Raw genomic sequence first — 16,250 nt, forward strand, 5'->3', positions numbered from 1 at the left:
CTGTCATGAAGCCTTGCCGAAGCTACACCTTGAAAATGGTCCAGCTCCACTTGGTTGCCCCATCTTTGCCATTTTATCCTCATTATTTTTTTTTTTTAATCCTCCTTAGAGATGAGAGATGGCATGTCTGATACTCACCATCCAGTCAGATGGAGCAAGCTTCATTTCTTATATTTAGATCATGAAATGAGTTCCTTGAGTCCCTCTGCCACCATCATTAATTACAATGTAATGCTCTCTAACCTCCGTGGGGGCTTCTAGGTGCCAAGCTCCTGAAGTCCTGGAGTTCTGGCCCTCAGGCTCTTTCTCCCCATTATGAGTTCCCATTTGTTGTTTTTGTTCGGCAGGCCCTTCTGTCACCAGCTTGTCTGACCCATCGCCCCTCCCAGATCACACAGTCCACATGTGCCTAGTCCAGGCTTCACCCAGAGCTGCTGACTTAAGTTGAGTGTTTTGGCCTCTTCACAGTTTTTAGCCATATTCCAGGTTATCCTTAACCAGCAACTGATGTTTTTTTTTCCTCCCCCTCCTTGAGTTGTCAGATTTGGGCTCTTGAACTTTTCTTCAGTTTTCCTTTTCCTCTGCTTCACTTCATCACACACCAGGCAGAACCACTTTGCAGTGGCCTTTCTCTCTGCCCGGAAGGTCCTCCCCAGGTAGGCACATGGCTCATTTCCATCTTCAGGTTTTTCAGTCAGAGGCTTCCATCTCAAGGGGTCTGTGGTTAAAACCCCATTTGCAGGACAATAGTCAGAGAGAGTCACGTGATTGAGAAATGGGTCATTCAAATATAACTAAGTTGTTGGCAGCTGAATTTGGTCTCAAACCCAGCCATGAATAGAGCAGTGAAAAAAATTTTCCAGGCAGAGTGGAGAGGCAGTGCAAAGGCCCTGGGGTGATATGATCATGGAGTAGCCAGAGGTCCGTGTGGTTTAGCCTAAGGGTCAGAAAGCAGCAGAGGATGAGACTGCAGAAGGCAGAGGAGCCCACTGACACAGTCCTCATAAAAACTGACTCTCAAGTGTGGTCAGCATTATTAAATATACAGAATCTCAGTCCCCATTCCCAAGCCCACTGGCTCAGAATCTACAGTATATCAGGCATCCCAGGTGATTTGCATACACATTGGTTTTCAGCAGCCCTATCATAAATCTTCTCCCATTTAGCGTCACCTAATCCCCAGTTTTTGCCCAGTGTCATTCTCTCCCTGCCTTTCCCTGTATGAAGCAGAAGGCCAGTCCTACCCCAGTGATTATAAGCTTTTAGGGCAAAATTAATAGCTTTTCCTTAGAAAAAGTTTTGGAAAACACTGAAGAAACCAGTCCTTGGGCTAAATATCGAAGTTTGGGCTTTCTGTTCTTAGTCTATTTTATATACGTCCCTGAAATTGGTTGAGTTCTTGTTTTGAGGATTTTCTTCCCGTTGACACCATCACATTCTGTCCATACTCTTTATAGTGCAATGCTCTGTAAATTGGGGTGTGTGCATATGTTTTCAGTATAATTCCTTAGGCCTTGATTAGTGCATAGGTCTCCTCTCTGTGTTGATTGTTCATCATATTTTATAAAGGCTTTCTTTTTTCCTATATAACCAAAGCATTGAAAATATTAGGTTATTAACACACTGAAAAATGCAATCAATCAGATGATTATCATCTAATGTTTTAATGATCACATTTTTAATCCAATTATGCATGTTTGAATCTTTCAAATTTTCTTTAATTAAAGATTGCCTCCTGGCACTGCTATCAGAAATAAGAAATTGAACAGAATTGAGCCAGATATAATTTAATGTTGAAAGGAAACTGCAAGGATAACTGGGCCTCTCTGCATTTAATGGTTGACCATGACTTTAAAGCCCTCATACAAAATTTTCTAATTGATAAGAAAAATTTAATCATCTCCGGATACACTCCGTTTGCATTCAAATAAGGTATTTCTTTTTCTAAATAAACCTCCCCTAACTGATTATTCATATTGTCGTTCAAAATGCTTAAAAATGAAAAAGACAGAGTTGGGTGAAATGTAGACTACTTAATACAGTGTGTATTTAATAAAAAAGTCATACATTATTCATTTTTGCAATTTGAATAACTTTGAATTTAGCATCCCTGTTCCTCATCTTTTTCTTTGATGAACAATTAATTATTAAAATATAATATTGTCTGCATACAGCACTGGGATCCTTGAAAATGGAATATGAAATTCATTCCTTTTCAATTCTTTTATCTAGTAATGCACAGTACCTGCTTATTATGGTATAATGGAATGAATGGTGGGATAAGCAGAGTGTTTCAAATATTTTTCTCAACTAGTTAAGTGTCTGGGACAGCAATGTTTCAAATTCAAATTACTAATTAGGATAAAAGTTGGAGGCAGAGTGTCCTGATCTGGATGGCTTTAGAGTCAAACTGCCCTTTATAATAGGATTCATTTTAACAAGTACTTATCTCTGCTTATTCTCTGCTTTCATACGCCCTTAGCTAATGTTGATTCTGGTGGCTCAGATGGTAAAGCATCTGTCTACAATGCTGGAGACCCGGATTCGATCCTTGGATCAGGAAGATCCCCTGGAGAAGGAAATGGCAACCCACTCCAGTACTATTGCCTGAAAAATCCCATGGACAGAGGAGCCTGGTAGGCTACAGTCCATGGGGTCACAAAGAGTCCACTGAGCAACTCCACTTTAACTAATGTTGATTCATGTAATACTCTCCTGATAAGATAAGCCTTCAGATGAGTCACTGTTATAAACCCACTTTACAGATGAGGAAACAGTTGCAGAAAGATTAAAGTAACTTGTCTTAGGCAGGCCTTTAGGTAGATTGGGCTTCCCTGGTGACTCAGAGGTTAAAGCATCTGCCTGCAATGCGGGAGACCTGGGTTCGATCCCTGGGTGGGGAAGATTCCCTGGAGAAGGAAATGACAGTATTCTTGCCTGGAGAATCCCATGGATAGAGGGGCCTGGTGGGCTACAGTCCACGGGTCGCAAAGAGCCAGACATGACTGAGAGACTCTAGGTAGGTGTTAGGTAGACTAATCAGGTTTCAATTCCAGAAGCCTAGCTTTAGCAGTCCATACATTTATAAGATGTATATTTATTAAGATTGTCTTAGTGAGGGAGTGTAAATTTTTAGATGAAAAGTGCATTCTTCTTTATTTCCAATGGCTATACTCAGGAACTCTCGATCTTAAGTCCAGCCAGTTAAGTGTCTTGTGGCCTGTGAGAGCTTTCTGGGCAGTGCCAGAAATATTGGCTACCATTTCTAAAGTTGTTTCTAACAGTTAAGCATTATGAGTGCCCCCATCTTGCCAGTGGAGCACCATGGGACTGAGCAGAAAATGGAATTTTCAGAAATAGCAGTAATAATTAATGTTCGAGTTGAACTTAGAAAACTCAAGGGAAAAAGAAAACACCTTGAGAGTTAATTCTGTAATGTATGTTCATAGAAGAAATCCTCGTTAATGATGGAGGCCCCTGAAAAATTGCCTGGCACACCCCCGCTTCTTGCTGTGGCTCTAGGATGACTTTCTAACACAACCCCCCTCCACCTTCCAATGCTTGGCTTGAAATTGGGAGTGGGCACAGTGTGGCCCAAGGACCAAATCCGTGTCACTGTTTTTGTGTGGCTCCTGAGCTAAGAATTGTTCTCATATGTGAACCCTAATTAAGCATAATCTTATTCCTGCCTTCTCCCCAGTCCTAAAGAATTCCATTCTTCCTATTAGTAGATGTATATTTTTTAAACCATCCTCAGTTGTTATTAGCATTTTGAACATCATTAATAAAGTCGTGGGAATGTGTTTGTTATATAGCTACCTATGTAACATCTTTGGTTTTGCCTCTTGGCCTGCAGTACCTAAAATATTACTCTCTGGCACTTTCTAGGAAACATTTGCTAGTCCCTGGCTTAAAACACAAACTAATCTCGGCTGCAAGCCACTGTGCTAATAAGAATGTCATGTTTATTAGTCTGATTAATTGTCACTCCTGAGGAGTAAATAGCCTCAGTTTTTCCATTTTACAGATAAGGGAAGTAGCTCAGAGAGGTTAAGAGCCTTTCCTAAGGTCACATAGCTATTGAATATTAGTTGATTCTGAAGCTCATGCTAGAGCTTTGGCAAAGAAAATTGTAACCTATAGTGCTCAGACTGATGGAGACTGTATCAGACATGCTGTGCCTTTAAGGCACTAGTAATTCTGTTTAAAAAAAAAAACACACACACACAGAAACATTCAAGGAAGTACATGGCTAAGTATAGGCTTAGTAGTTTAGAGGAATAATAATAATAGTAATAATACAAGTAGTAAGAACTAGAGTGAGAATCATATCTGTCGTTTATGAGATGTTTAGTCTGTTCCCAGCTCTTTCTGAACTCCATTCTCATACTGATTTATTTAATCTTCACAACAGCCTGGGAAGGTTTAGTAACTAAGATCACACAGTTCACAGGTGGAAGAGTTGGGATCTGAACCCAGTAGAATGAGAATCTGCTCATTTCACCAATTTCTGTAGGAATGGAGAAATGAAGGTACTGCTGAAGTTTTCAGCATTTGGTGATATTTCCTGCTCACAGACTTAACTTTCTGATTCTCAGTGGTATCTTTGAAGAAAGAGTCCAGTCCCAGCCTCTGTGTTCTCCTTAAGTTTTGACCTTGGGTTCATTAATCCTCTTTGGTCTCCTGTTTTCCCAGCTGTAAAATTGAAGAATTGGACTAGATGGGTGGTTTTCAAAGTGTCCCTGGGGTTTCCAGCTCAGCTTCCACCTTGGTGGCTGCACTCTGGCTGTTGACTTGCCTGGCTCCTGTGTAAGATGGGGTTTGCAGAAAGGGTTCTTGGGTTCCTGAAACCAGTGACCCAGGGAGGTCTAACAGTAGTGACAGTGTGGTAACAATAAGTACTGAAGCCCCTCCCTTTTTTGTCCCCATCACTAGGTCTAACTGTCCCACCACTCATCTTACTGCACCTTTTTAAAAAAAAAAAAACTAAATTTTAGGTGCTTTGCAATGTTTTGTTAGTTTTTGTTGTAGAGCAAAGTGAATCATCTAAAGTGAAGTGAAGTCGCTCAGTCGTGTCCAACTCTTTGCGACCCCATGGACTGTAGCCTACCAGGCTCCTCTGTCCGTGGGATTTTCCAGGCAATAGTCCTGGAGTGGATTGCCATTTCCTTCTCCAGGGGATCTTCCCAACCCAGGGATCGAACCCAGGTCTCCCACATTGTAGACAGACGCTTTACTGTCTGAGCCTCCAGGGAAGTCCGAACTGTCTATGTATATGCCTATATCCCCTCTTTTTTGGATTTCCTTCCCATTTAGGTCACCACAGCGCACTGAGTTCCCTGAGCTGTAGGGTAGGTTCTCTTCTAATGAATTAAACTGGAAGCTGTGTCTGAAGCCCTTCGGTTGGTTTAGAACAGAGAAACACTGCTGTATTTGTAGCAGTGGTCCTGCCTACAGTTCCCATCAGTCCTTGCCGAATTTAAGAGCCTATACAGGAATGTATATGAGAGTCCCGATTCCCTTGAAATAGTGTTCCCTTTTGAAATTCACCCACCTCTGATTGGCACAGCAGGTTTTTCTGACTTATCTGTCTATATTCTTTAAAGCCACAGCCTCTTCCCAGAGTGGGTACTTTCAATGAAGGCTTTGCTACCCTGGGCTTACAGGGATTGTCCTGTCACTACCTGTCTGCATCCAGCATGCTTAACTGCAACCCTAATGTTAGGTCAGGCCCCTCGGGGAAAACTTGGAAGATTTTCCTGTCCTTCAGTTTAGAGCCCTTGATCCTCAGGCAGGTTGGTGTGATGCCAGGTTTACCTACAACACTGTGGAAGAATGAAGGTGGCATTTTTTGATGCCAGACCCTGTGCACACTGTATTGCATGGGGCTTTGTATTGACTATTTGCACAGCCCAGGAAGTCCAGAAGCAGCAAGCAGAGGCCAAAAGGGTCCTTCTTCCCAGCCAAGCCAGCCCTGGCCAAGCACACTAACAGAATTTCCCCTATCATTAGGTGGCTGGTAACCAGGTTAAATTAAAGCCTAGACTTGCCAGCGGGTAGGGGGGTGACTCTGTTATTTCCGGCCTTTTATCCCACAGAAATTGCTTTTGTCGTTTTGATTATAGCACCCTATGATGCATTTGTTAGTTAACATTTAATTTTCCCCTTTAAAAAATGAACTGAAAACCTCTGCAGAATCAGCCAAAGTTTCTGAGCCTCATGAATAACTGCTGGTGCTTTAGTCTTCACTAGTGACCCGGGGCTTATTGATTTAACCTTTCTGTGCCTTAAGTTCTACATCTGGAAAATTGGAGTATTAAAAGTACATACTCTAAAGGTTTCTAAAGGGAAAGGGCGTGGTGGTGGCCTAAGACAAATGAAAGCCTGAATTCCAAACTCTGCTACATGGTTGTACACCACAGCACTGGAGATGGTAATAATAATCCCGTGATGTCATGCTTCATGGGACTGTCTTTAAGTATTAAATAAATCAGTCTTTGCAAAACTCTTAGAACAGGGCCTGGCACATACAGTAAGTGTTGTTTAAATGTCTGTGGTGTGCTGTGCTAAGTCACTTCAATCGTGTCCAATTCTGTGCAACCCTATGGACCACCAGGCTCCTTTGTCCATGTGATTCTCCAGGCAAGAATACAGAAGTGGATTGCTGTGCTCTCCTCCAGAGCATCTTCCCAATCCAGAAATCGAACTCTCCATCTCTTAGGTCTCCTGTATTGAAAGGCAGGTTCTTTACCACTAGCGCCACCTGGGAAGCCAGTTTAAATGTCTGCAACATGTAAATACTCAGAAGAGTGCTTGGTATATAGTAAAAGTGGAATAAATACTAGGTTTTGTTCAACAAATCTCTACCAAAAGGAAATTTTCATTTTCATTACTTGATTTCTGTTGGTTTTTTGACTTAACCCTCAGTTACATAGACCTCTTAAGTTTAAGGATAACACATTTGCCCAAATACCTGTGTACCGGTTGTTCTAAAGGAAAAGGAGGGAGAAGGTGTGAGGCTGGAAAGAGTGTTCCTATAAGTCACAGGAGTGTCCATGCAGTTACCTGGAGCCTTGCAGTTCCCAAGAAGTGTCCAGGGGTGCTTGTGGAGGAGGCCATCAAGGAGCTAAGGCAACCTGTTAGCAGGACTGGGCTTCCCAGGTGGCTCAATAGTAAAGATCCGCCTGTCAGTGCAGGAGACACAGGTGATGAGGGTTTGATCCCTGAGGTGGGAAGGTCACCTGGAGAAGAAATGGCAACTAAGTCCAGTATTCTTGCCTGTAAAATCCCATGGACAGAGGATCCTGGTGGGCCACAGTCCATAGGGTCACAAAAGAGTCAGACATGATTTAGTGACTAGACAACAGTAACCTTAGTACAGCCCTGAAAGGATTGAGGATTCCTAAAAGGAATTCCAGCCTAGTCGTTTGAATAGCCAGGTGGAGATCACAACCTTCTCTGACCTATGAGAGAAGCTAGGTGATCTACTGTGTCTAATGGGGAGAGTTATAATATAGTCCCCTAATCTTTTGTATTGTTCCTTCCGGCCTCAGGACCTTTGCACATGCTGTTCACGCAGCTTAAAATGCTCTTCTTTTCCTGTTCAGTATTCACCTAGTTAACTTTAGCTTCTTTAGCTGAATCAGAATTGTGCAAGCTCTGGTGTCAAGGTGCCTGGGCTCATATCCCAGCTCTGCAACACAGGAACTGAGCTCTTCTCTCGCTTGTTTTCCTCATAGAGTTATTGTGCAATATCAGTGCTGGGTCTCAACTTAAATGGCATTTCCACTACCTAAGAGAACACCCCTCCACTTTTGTAAAAAGAAGAAGCCTATTTTCTGGGCCATCATTTTATAAATTCAGGGCCGTACCTTGGTTTGATTTCACTTTGATTTGAGTAAGCCTTGGATGAAGCCATACTGAAACTATTATCAACTTTGGAGTTGCAGTTTATTGTTGCCGTAGTTTCCTTTTCCTACTTCATCTCATGGGTGTCCTAGAGTTTGTTCACCTGATTATTAGTTCATCAGTATTAGATGGAAAAGGGGTCTATGATGCAACAAGGGTGGGTATAACTGAATCACTTTGCTGTACCCCTGCAATTAACACAACATTGTAAATCAACTATATTTCAATAAATAATTAAAAAATTAAAACAGACATTAAATATGGACTTAGCACAACTCTGCTATATTTAAAATGGGTAACCAACAAGGACCTACTGTATACCACAGGGAACTCTGCTCAGTGTTATGTGGCAGCCTGGATGGGAAGGGCGTTTGGGGGAGAAAGGATACATGTATATGTATGGCTGAGCCCCTTTGCTGTTCACCTGAAACTCACAACACTGTTAAATCAGCTGCACCCCCCCAATGTAAAATAAAAAGTTAAATAGAAAGACTTAGTTAAAAAAATATAAAATATCTCATTAATAATTTTAACTGTGATTAAATATTGAAATAATATTTAAAATACAGTGGATTAATTAAAATTTATGAAAGCTTAAAAAAAGTTGGAACGGAATGAGGTAAACAAAACCACGTCTGTTTCTTTTCTGTTGGGCTCAATGGCGCGGCTGTGCTCATGTTTTGTCTGTTTCCTGGGGAAAGAGAGAGGGTTGCATGTTGCCCGGTGCTGTTCGCCATGGAACCTGTTTTTCATGAAACACAGCGCTGTGCGAAGTCTCAGAACACACCCTGGGAGATGCTGCTTTATTTTCCATGGCTCTCCCACCACCAAATGCTAGTGCTTCTCAGGATGTAAACAAACACAAGACTCGTGACGCGGCACCCGTTGCCGAGGGTTTTGACTGTGTTGACTGTGTGTCTGCCGTGTAGCAGGACTTAACCACTGTGCTTTTCTTTTCCCTCTTCTCCCAAACAGAGAAAGAGACCTTTCTGGATCCTTTCATCCTCCGGGACCTCCTGCCTGCATCCCTAGGGAGCTATTACAGGTACACAGGTTCTCTGACGACCCCACCGTGTAGCGAGATTGTGGAGTGGATAGTGTTCCGGAGGCCCGTCCCCATCTCTTACCACCAGGTAGCTATTGAGCCCCCAGAGGGCTTCCATACTTAACTTGTTTTGTGTTGACTTAACCTGATGACGTTGCTAGAGTATAACCAGGATAACGATTTTGTTTTTTGGTATCCTTTGCTTCTCACTGATTCTTTACATATTTTTGCACCCGAGAATTGTAAAATATAAGACATGCTTGCTCAGCCACAAATGAACTTAGTTGAAGAGAATAGCAGGCATGAAAGCGGATATCTTGTAAGTATTCAGGCTTGAGCCGATAAAAGCCACCCTCTGTGATGATGAGACCTTATGCCAGGAACTGTTGAGCTCTTTATATGCGTTAACTCATTTAGTCTTCATGAGCAGTCTTAGGAGGTAGGTGCTGTTCGTACCTTCATTTTACAGAAGAGACACAACAGAAGTGAAGTGATCTGCCAAGGTCACACAGCCAGCTGCGAGGCCAGGATGTCTGACCCCAAGGTCATGCTCTGAGCTACTAAACCTCCCCAAAGTTCAGAAAAGAGAAATTGGTATACATGAAGAAATGAAAGAAAAAAATGCCACCAATGGAGCTCTTTCTGTGTGATAGGCATTTTACATGCAATCAATTTCGTTGCAAAACAACATTGAGGGTTAGGTATATTGCACACAGGTGTACAGATAAGGAAAACATGGAGAGGTTGGATAACATGCTCAGGGGTTCATGGTCAATGAAGGTTGCAGCCAGAAAAACAAGCTTGAGTTTGTCTAATTGCAAACCCGTGTTGGCAACCCCTACATTGAACTGTGTCTCTCTGAGTGTGACCTGGCAGATGTCATAGTCTGGTGGGCTAAGGCTGAACTCTTAACTGTGGGTAGGAATTTGGTGAAATGGGGATGAGATTGGGGGGAAATATCAGAGAAAGAGGAGCCACCAGAGGGTGAGAGGTCTTGACATCACCTCACCCCATGAAGATTAATAGATAGAAGGGGGAAAGAGAGGGGAAATATTGTTTTTGATGAAAAATGCAGTGTGTATGGCAACCCATTCCAGTGTTCTTGCCTGGAGAATCCCAGGGACAAGGGAGCCTGGTGGGCTGCCATCTATGGGGTCGCACAGAGTCGGACACGACTGAAGTGACTTAGCAGCAGCAGCAGCAATGTGTATTGCAGTAAAAGAAGAGTAGATTTCTACTCCATGATTTCATAAAATAGGACCAAGAACGATTGGTAGGATTTGTAAGACCATGCGTGGATTTGAGCCGTTGACTCAGGACTGTTTGAAAAATGGAACATTAATATCAGAGACATCCATACAAATGCATCCTTAAAGTTGGTCAGCTCGGGTTGAAGCTAATGTAGATGAAGGGGGATGTTTTCAAATTACATGATTAATTAATATAACAGAAGAAGACACGGGCAACAAGATTAAGAACCTGGCTGGCATGGGAATTTCATGCCCAGAGATTTTCATAACAAGGGCAGAGAGTACAGAAAAGGGAGTGGGAGAAATAGAATTGGATGGTGTCCTGGTCAGGGCTGTTTGGGATATCAGAAACAGTAACTCACTTCAGTAGAGGGAATATTTGAAGGAAACCAGAGCAGGGACATCCTGAGATGAAGACAGCATGACCAGGACTGTTTCTAGCAAGTGAGGCACAAGAGTTTTACTCTCTTTTAGGGACCAGCTCTTACATCTTAAGAGTTTCTGCCACAACTTTGTGACTCTGTCCTTTTGCAAAACTCTGGTGCCATCTCTCTCTCCCAGTTTGAGTATGGTTTTCTTTGGAGGGGATTGGAGCCCAATATGGTTTGTTGTTCATCTGCTAAGTTGTGTCCAGCTCTTTGCAACCCCATGAACAGCAACACACCAGGCTTCCCTGTCCTTCACAGTCTTCCAGAGTTTGCTTAAACTCATGTCCATTGAGTTGGTGATGCCATCCAATCATCTTATCCTCTGTTGCCCCCTCCTCCTTCTCCCTTCAGTCTTTGTCAGCATCAGGGTCTTTTTCGAGTTGACTGTTGACATCAACTGCCAAAGTATTGGAGCTTCAGCTTCAGCATCAGCCCTTTGAATGAACATTCAGGGTTGGTTTCCTTTAGGATTGACTGGTTTGTTTTCCTGCCGTCTAAGCAACTCTGAGGAGTCTTCTCCAGCACCACCCAGCTGCCAGCTGTTAGTGGTCTGGGTCTTGTGTCAAGTATTTGGGAAGATAGATCTGAGTAGAAGTTGGCCAACAGCAAGTTGGATGGCCTTGGTCTTGTGTCCATTTCTTCATAAATCAGCAGAGGTGCTGGTTGTGTCCTGAGACATCAGTGTTTGTTGCCATTCTGGGCAGGGAGGGAGGTGGGAAGGGAGCAGATTATCTAGAAGGACCTATGTGAAGGAGAGAGACCCTACTGGAAACAGTAGGTGCTGTGTGACCAGGGGAAACAGGTTAATTTGGCCTTACTACAGTTGGCAGACATTTTACTTTCAGATTTTTCTTTTTTTCCTTTTAATTCCATTGTCATGAAAAAGAAGGACTAGCAATTTGGTTGCTGAACAGGATCTGCTGGCTTTAAGGAGATAATGAAATATAAAACAAATTTTCTTCCTCATGGTGAGGCCAGCATTGTTTTATTAAAATGTAAGAAAACTGCAGTCCAAATATTTATATCCTCAAGGTTCGGGGCGGGGGACAGAGCTTTGAAAAGGGACCCTTTTTGTCGATTAAGATAAATGCTTTTGTCTTCAAAGATATAAAGGCTTGAGATAATGAGGTTAGAAAATTCAAGTTTGGCTTTTTTTGTTTTGTTTTTTTTGGAGAGTGCCGTGTGAGAGGGAGGCATAGAGGGGTAATTGTTTGGCTGAGGTGAAATAGACCTTTAACACATACTGGGTTTTATTGCAGTTTGGTGAATCTTAAACAAAAGACAGAGTTTTAGGCTTGGATGTCTTGTCAAGTATTTGTCAATAAGAAGCATTTTGACATTTGGGAACCGGGTATCTTAAAAAGTGCTTTGTTAACATCTTTTTATGCTTCTATTCTGCTACTCATACTCTCAAAGAGAAATAATGAAAGAGTTTTTTTTTTCCCCCTGAGATTTTTCAGTATATGACCTCTCTGTAGGTACTATTGTTTCGAGAGAATAGTGATGAAATAAAGTAGTCATACTGGCTCCCCAGTTTCTTGCCTCTGAGCCGCCTTTAGATAATGCTTCACTTGCATCAAGCACAGCTTCATATATCCTTTCCTGTTTCCCAAGGGAGGAAGCAACTCATTTTCATGTGGCCGCACTGGTTCCTTGCTGGAGAGCTGAGTGGAGGTCACCGCTGTGTCAGTCCTCAGACAGGAAAGTGTTAGCCATCCAAGTATTATCGTTTCAGCCCTTCCCACCTTGAGCCTGCCAACATTCTTTCTGTAGTTAGCACAGAATGTTCATTTCAGAAAGGCAAATGGCCAATTCAGAGAAGACAAGTAGACAGAATTCCATGTCTGCTTCTGTCAGGGGAAAAAAAAAAGCTTTCCTAGTCATTCATCCTTCCTTTTCTCCAAAGGCTCTTCTCTTCTACAGGGTGGGGATCTGTCAGCCGTGAAAAGGAGAGCAGGTTCACGCTAAAATAGAGTGCTGAGCCCTCCTGTTGACTTGTACGATGTGGATGTCTTTCTGAGTAAATATGAGCGTCTTTTGTGGGTTTCCTTGGGCATTCAAACCAACCCTGTAGCCAGTGAGCTCTAACACTGGCTTCTGTGATAATCTAGATTTGAATGTGGTGTAGGTAATGGAATCACGTTGGTTGGCTTGGTTGATCAGCAGTCAGCATGGCTTTGTGGCTCCAACTCAGGTCGACTGTAAATATCAGGCAAAAATCCAACCATGATTTTGTCACCCAAACAAAACGGCGGTACCCTCAGTCTGGCGCAGGAGGCCAGAGGAGCAAGGACTAGCACATTGAGATGGGTCCTGCCTCGTATTCATGATCAGTCAGGGAACGTGACGACTTTTAGTCTACTGTCTAGGATGTGTTTCATTCTCCAACAGTGGCTGTCAGACGGTGATACTTTGGCCATCGGAGACTTTCCCAACCTTCACTTTCCAAGGCTGTTGGCTTCTATAGTTTGAAATATGACACTGCATATAATCTCTCCGAGCATCAGTTTTATTGAAGGGCTTCTTGGAGGTTCTATCAAAAAGACGAGTTTATTTGTTTTATTTGCATGACTTCTAAAAAATTGAAGTTAGTTGATTTTTCATTGGAGTTCATAGTTGATTTACAGTATTGTGCTAGTTTCAGATGTACAGCAAAGTGCTTCAGTTATATATATATATTTTCCAGATTATTTTCCATTATAGGTTATTACAAGAGGTCCAGTATTGCTCTCTGTGTTACATAGTAAATCCTGTTACGTGCCTGGCTATGTGCAGTAGTTTATCCTTCTACGCCACTTTTCTCTTTGGTAACCATAAGTTTGTTGTCTATGTCTATAAGTCTATTTCTGCTTTGTATATATATTCATTTGTATTATTTTTTATATTCCACATATAAGTCATATCATCTAATGTTTGTGACTTCATTTAGCACGATATTCTCTAGGTCCATCTATACCATTGCAAATGGCAATATTTCATTCTTTTATATGGCTGAGTAATACTCCATTGTGTGTATGTGAAGGGGGGCACAGCTTAAACTGGTCATCTATTAATGGGCATCTGGGTTGCTTCCATGACTTGGCTATTGTAAATAGTGTTACTGTGAACATTGGGGTGCATGTGTCTTTTCAAATTCGTTTTTGTCTTTTCCAGATGTATTCCCAAGAGTGGGAATGCTAGATCATATAGTACCTCTAGTTTTAGTATTTTGAGGAACCTCCATGCTATTTTCCGCAGTGGCTGTACCAATTTACACTTACACCAATAGTGTAAGAAGGTTCCCTTTTCTCCACACCCTCTTCAGCATTTATTATTTGTAGACATTTTGATAATAGCTATTCTTAGCAGTGTGAGGTGATACTTCATTGTAGTTTAAATTTGCATGTCTATAATAAGTAACAATACTGAGCATCTCTCAAGTCTTCATTGGAGAAATGTCTGTTTAGGTCTTCTACTCATTTTTTGATTGGGTCATTTGTTTTTTTGATGTTGAGTTGTATATTTTGGAAATTAACCCTTTGTCAGGCACATTGTTTCCAAATATTTTCTCCCATTTCATAGGTTGTGCTTTTGCTTCATTGATGGTTTCCTTTGCTATGCAAAAGCTTTTAAGTTTAATTAGATTCCATTTGTTTACTTTTGCTTTTATTTATTTTGCTTTGGGAAAGTGACCTAAGAAAACATTGCTACAATTAATGTCCAAAAATGTTTTGCCTATTTTCTCTTCCAGGAATTTTATGGTGTTATGTCTTATATTTAAGTCTTTAAGCCTTTTGAGTTTATTTTTGTGCATTGTGTGAGGGTGTGTCCTAACTTCAGTGATTTACATGCAGCTGTCCAGCTTTTCCCAGCACTAGTTGCTGAAGAGATTTTCTTTCCCCCTTTATTTATTTCTGCTTCCTTTGTTGTAGATTAATTGACCATTGACATATGGGTTTACTTTTGGGCTCTCTCATCTGTTCTGTTGATCCATACATCTGTTTTTATCCCAATAGCATGCTGTTTTGATTATTGTAGCTTTGTAATATTGTCTTAAGTCTGGGACGGTAATGCTTCCAGCTTTGATTTCTTACCCCCACCCCTCCAGGATTATTTTAACAATATAGGGTCTTATGTAGTTCCATATAAACTTTAGGAATATTTGTTCTAGTTCTGTGAAAAATGTCATGGGTTATTTGATAGGGATCATGTTAAATCTATAGATTGCTCTGGGTAATCTGGCCATTTAAACATTACTTCTTCCAGTCCATAAGCAAGGGATATCTTTCTGTTTCTTTGGGTCTTCAGTTTCCCTTATCTGTGTCTTATAGTTCTCAGCATATAGGTCTTTCACCTAACGATTAGGTTTATTCCTAGATGTTTTGTTTTCTGATGCAGTTTTAAAATGGATTTTTTTTTTAAACTTTCTGGCATTTCACTGTTAGTGTAAACAAATACAACAGATTTCTGAATGTTAATCTTGTACCCTTGTACTTTGCTGAATTCGTGTATTAGTTTTAATAGTGTGTATGTAGGGTCTTTAAGTGACATGACTTTTTAAAATTGCAACCAATATTGTCCCTGTCATAAAGAGTAGAGCAACTCTTTTGAATTAAGACCATGTTCCATATGGAGCCAAACTGTTGCCTTTTTGGCTATATTCTTCATCCAAGTTAATCAATTACCCTACTAACTCTGCCTCAACTTTCATCTGTAAAATGGACATAATAATAATACCTACTTTATGGAGTCATTATAGACATTCATTGATGGAGGGCATGTAGGATATGCTCAAGACTAATGCCTGTCACCACAGGAAGTACTTGGAGATATTAGGTGGGTTGCTTTGTTGCCTTTTTTTTTAAATTGCTGAAACCACTCAGACAGCACTGTCCAGCAGCAACAAACAAGCCACATATATCATTTTAAATTTTCTGATAGCCACACTAAAATATTTAAAGATAAACAGGTGAAATTAATTTTAATAATAAGTTTTATTTAACCTCATGTATCCAAAATACTATCATTTCAATGTGTAGGACTAGCCACATTTCCAGCAGAATGGCCATGTGTGACTGCTGATGGTTGGGCCTCTCATATTTATCTTAAGGCCGTAACAACTGATGAATCACGTAATTCAAAAAGTTTCTATCCAACACTACACAACGTGCAGTGATTTGAATAAAGACTTTCCTTTAATAGTGAGTGAAGATGCTACTTTAGCCCATAACAGGTAGGTTTCATTGTTAAATTATGGTTAAATCTTCTTTCTGTAGAAGGCCTTTCTATAATCACCTTCACCCAAAACTGTCCATAGCTGCAGGGAGAGAGCACAGCCTGCAGACATGGAACATTCTCAGATTTTAGTTTTATAGCCATGGTTCAATAAGTAAAACTGTGAATGCTCCAGGCTACTGGGAATTTCATATTCCCTCATTATTATCTTGTTTACTCATGCGGCAGCCAAGCCATACATACCTCTTAAATGTATGACAAAACTCATGTCCCCATGACCTTAGGTGCAACATTATAGATCACAATGTTTACCCTGGAGTTTATTATTATTCTTATAATAAGAAGAATAATTATTATTAGACAAAGCCAGAGTCGTCTGGCTTTGTCTAATTGCCATTCTATATA

The 16,250-nt window shown here is 41.1% G+C and overlaps 1 protein-coding gene across 2 annotated transcripts in view; it reads left to right on the forward strand.

The window, feature by feature from the left end:
• PTPRG (protein tyrosine phosphatase receptor type G) overlaps positions 1–16,250 on the forward strand; it is a 768,800-nt gene that overhangs the window by 607,084 nt on the left and 145,466 nt on the right. For both annotated transcript variants that reach the window (XM_052648333.1, XM_052648342.1), the window contains exon 7: positions 8,884–9,041. In XM_052648333.1, coding sequence (XP_052504293.1) covers positions 8,884–9,041 — 158 coding nt within the window. The remainder of the gene's footprint in view (positions 1–8,883; positions 9,042–16,250) is intronic.

This window comes from Budorcas taxicolor, chromosome 1 (assembly GCF_023091745.1).
Source record: "Budorcas taxicolor isolate Tak-1 chromosome 1, Takin1.1, whole genome shotgun sequence".
Classification (NCBI taxonomy): domain Eukaryota; kingdom Metazoa; phylum Chordata; class Mammalia; order Artiodactyla; family Bovidae; genus Budorcas; species Budorcas taxicolor.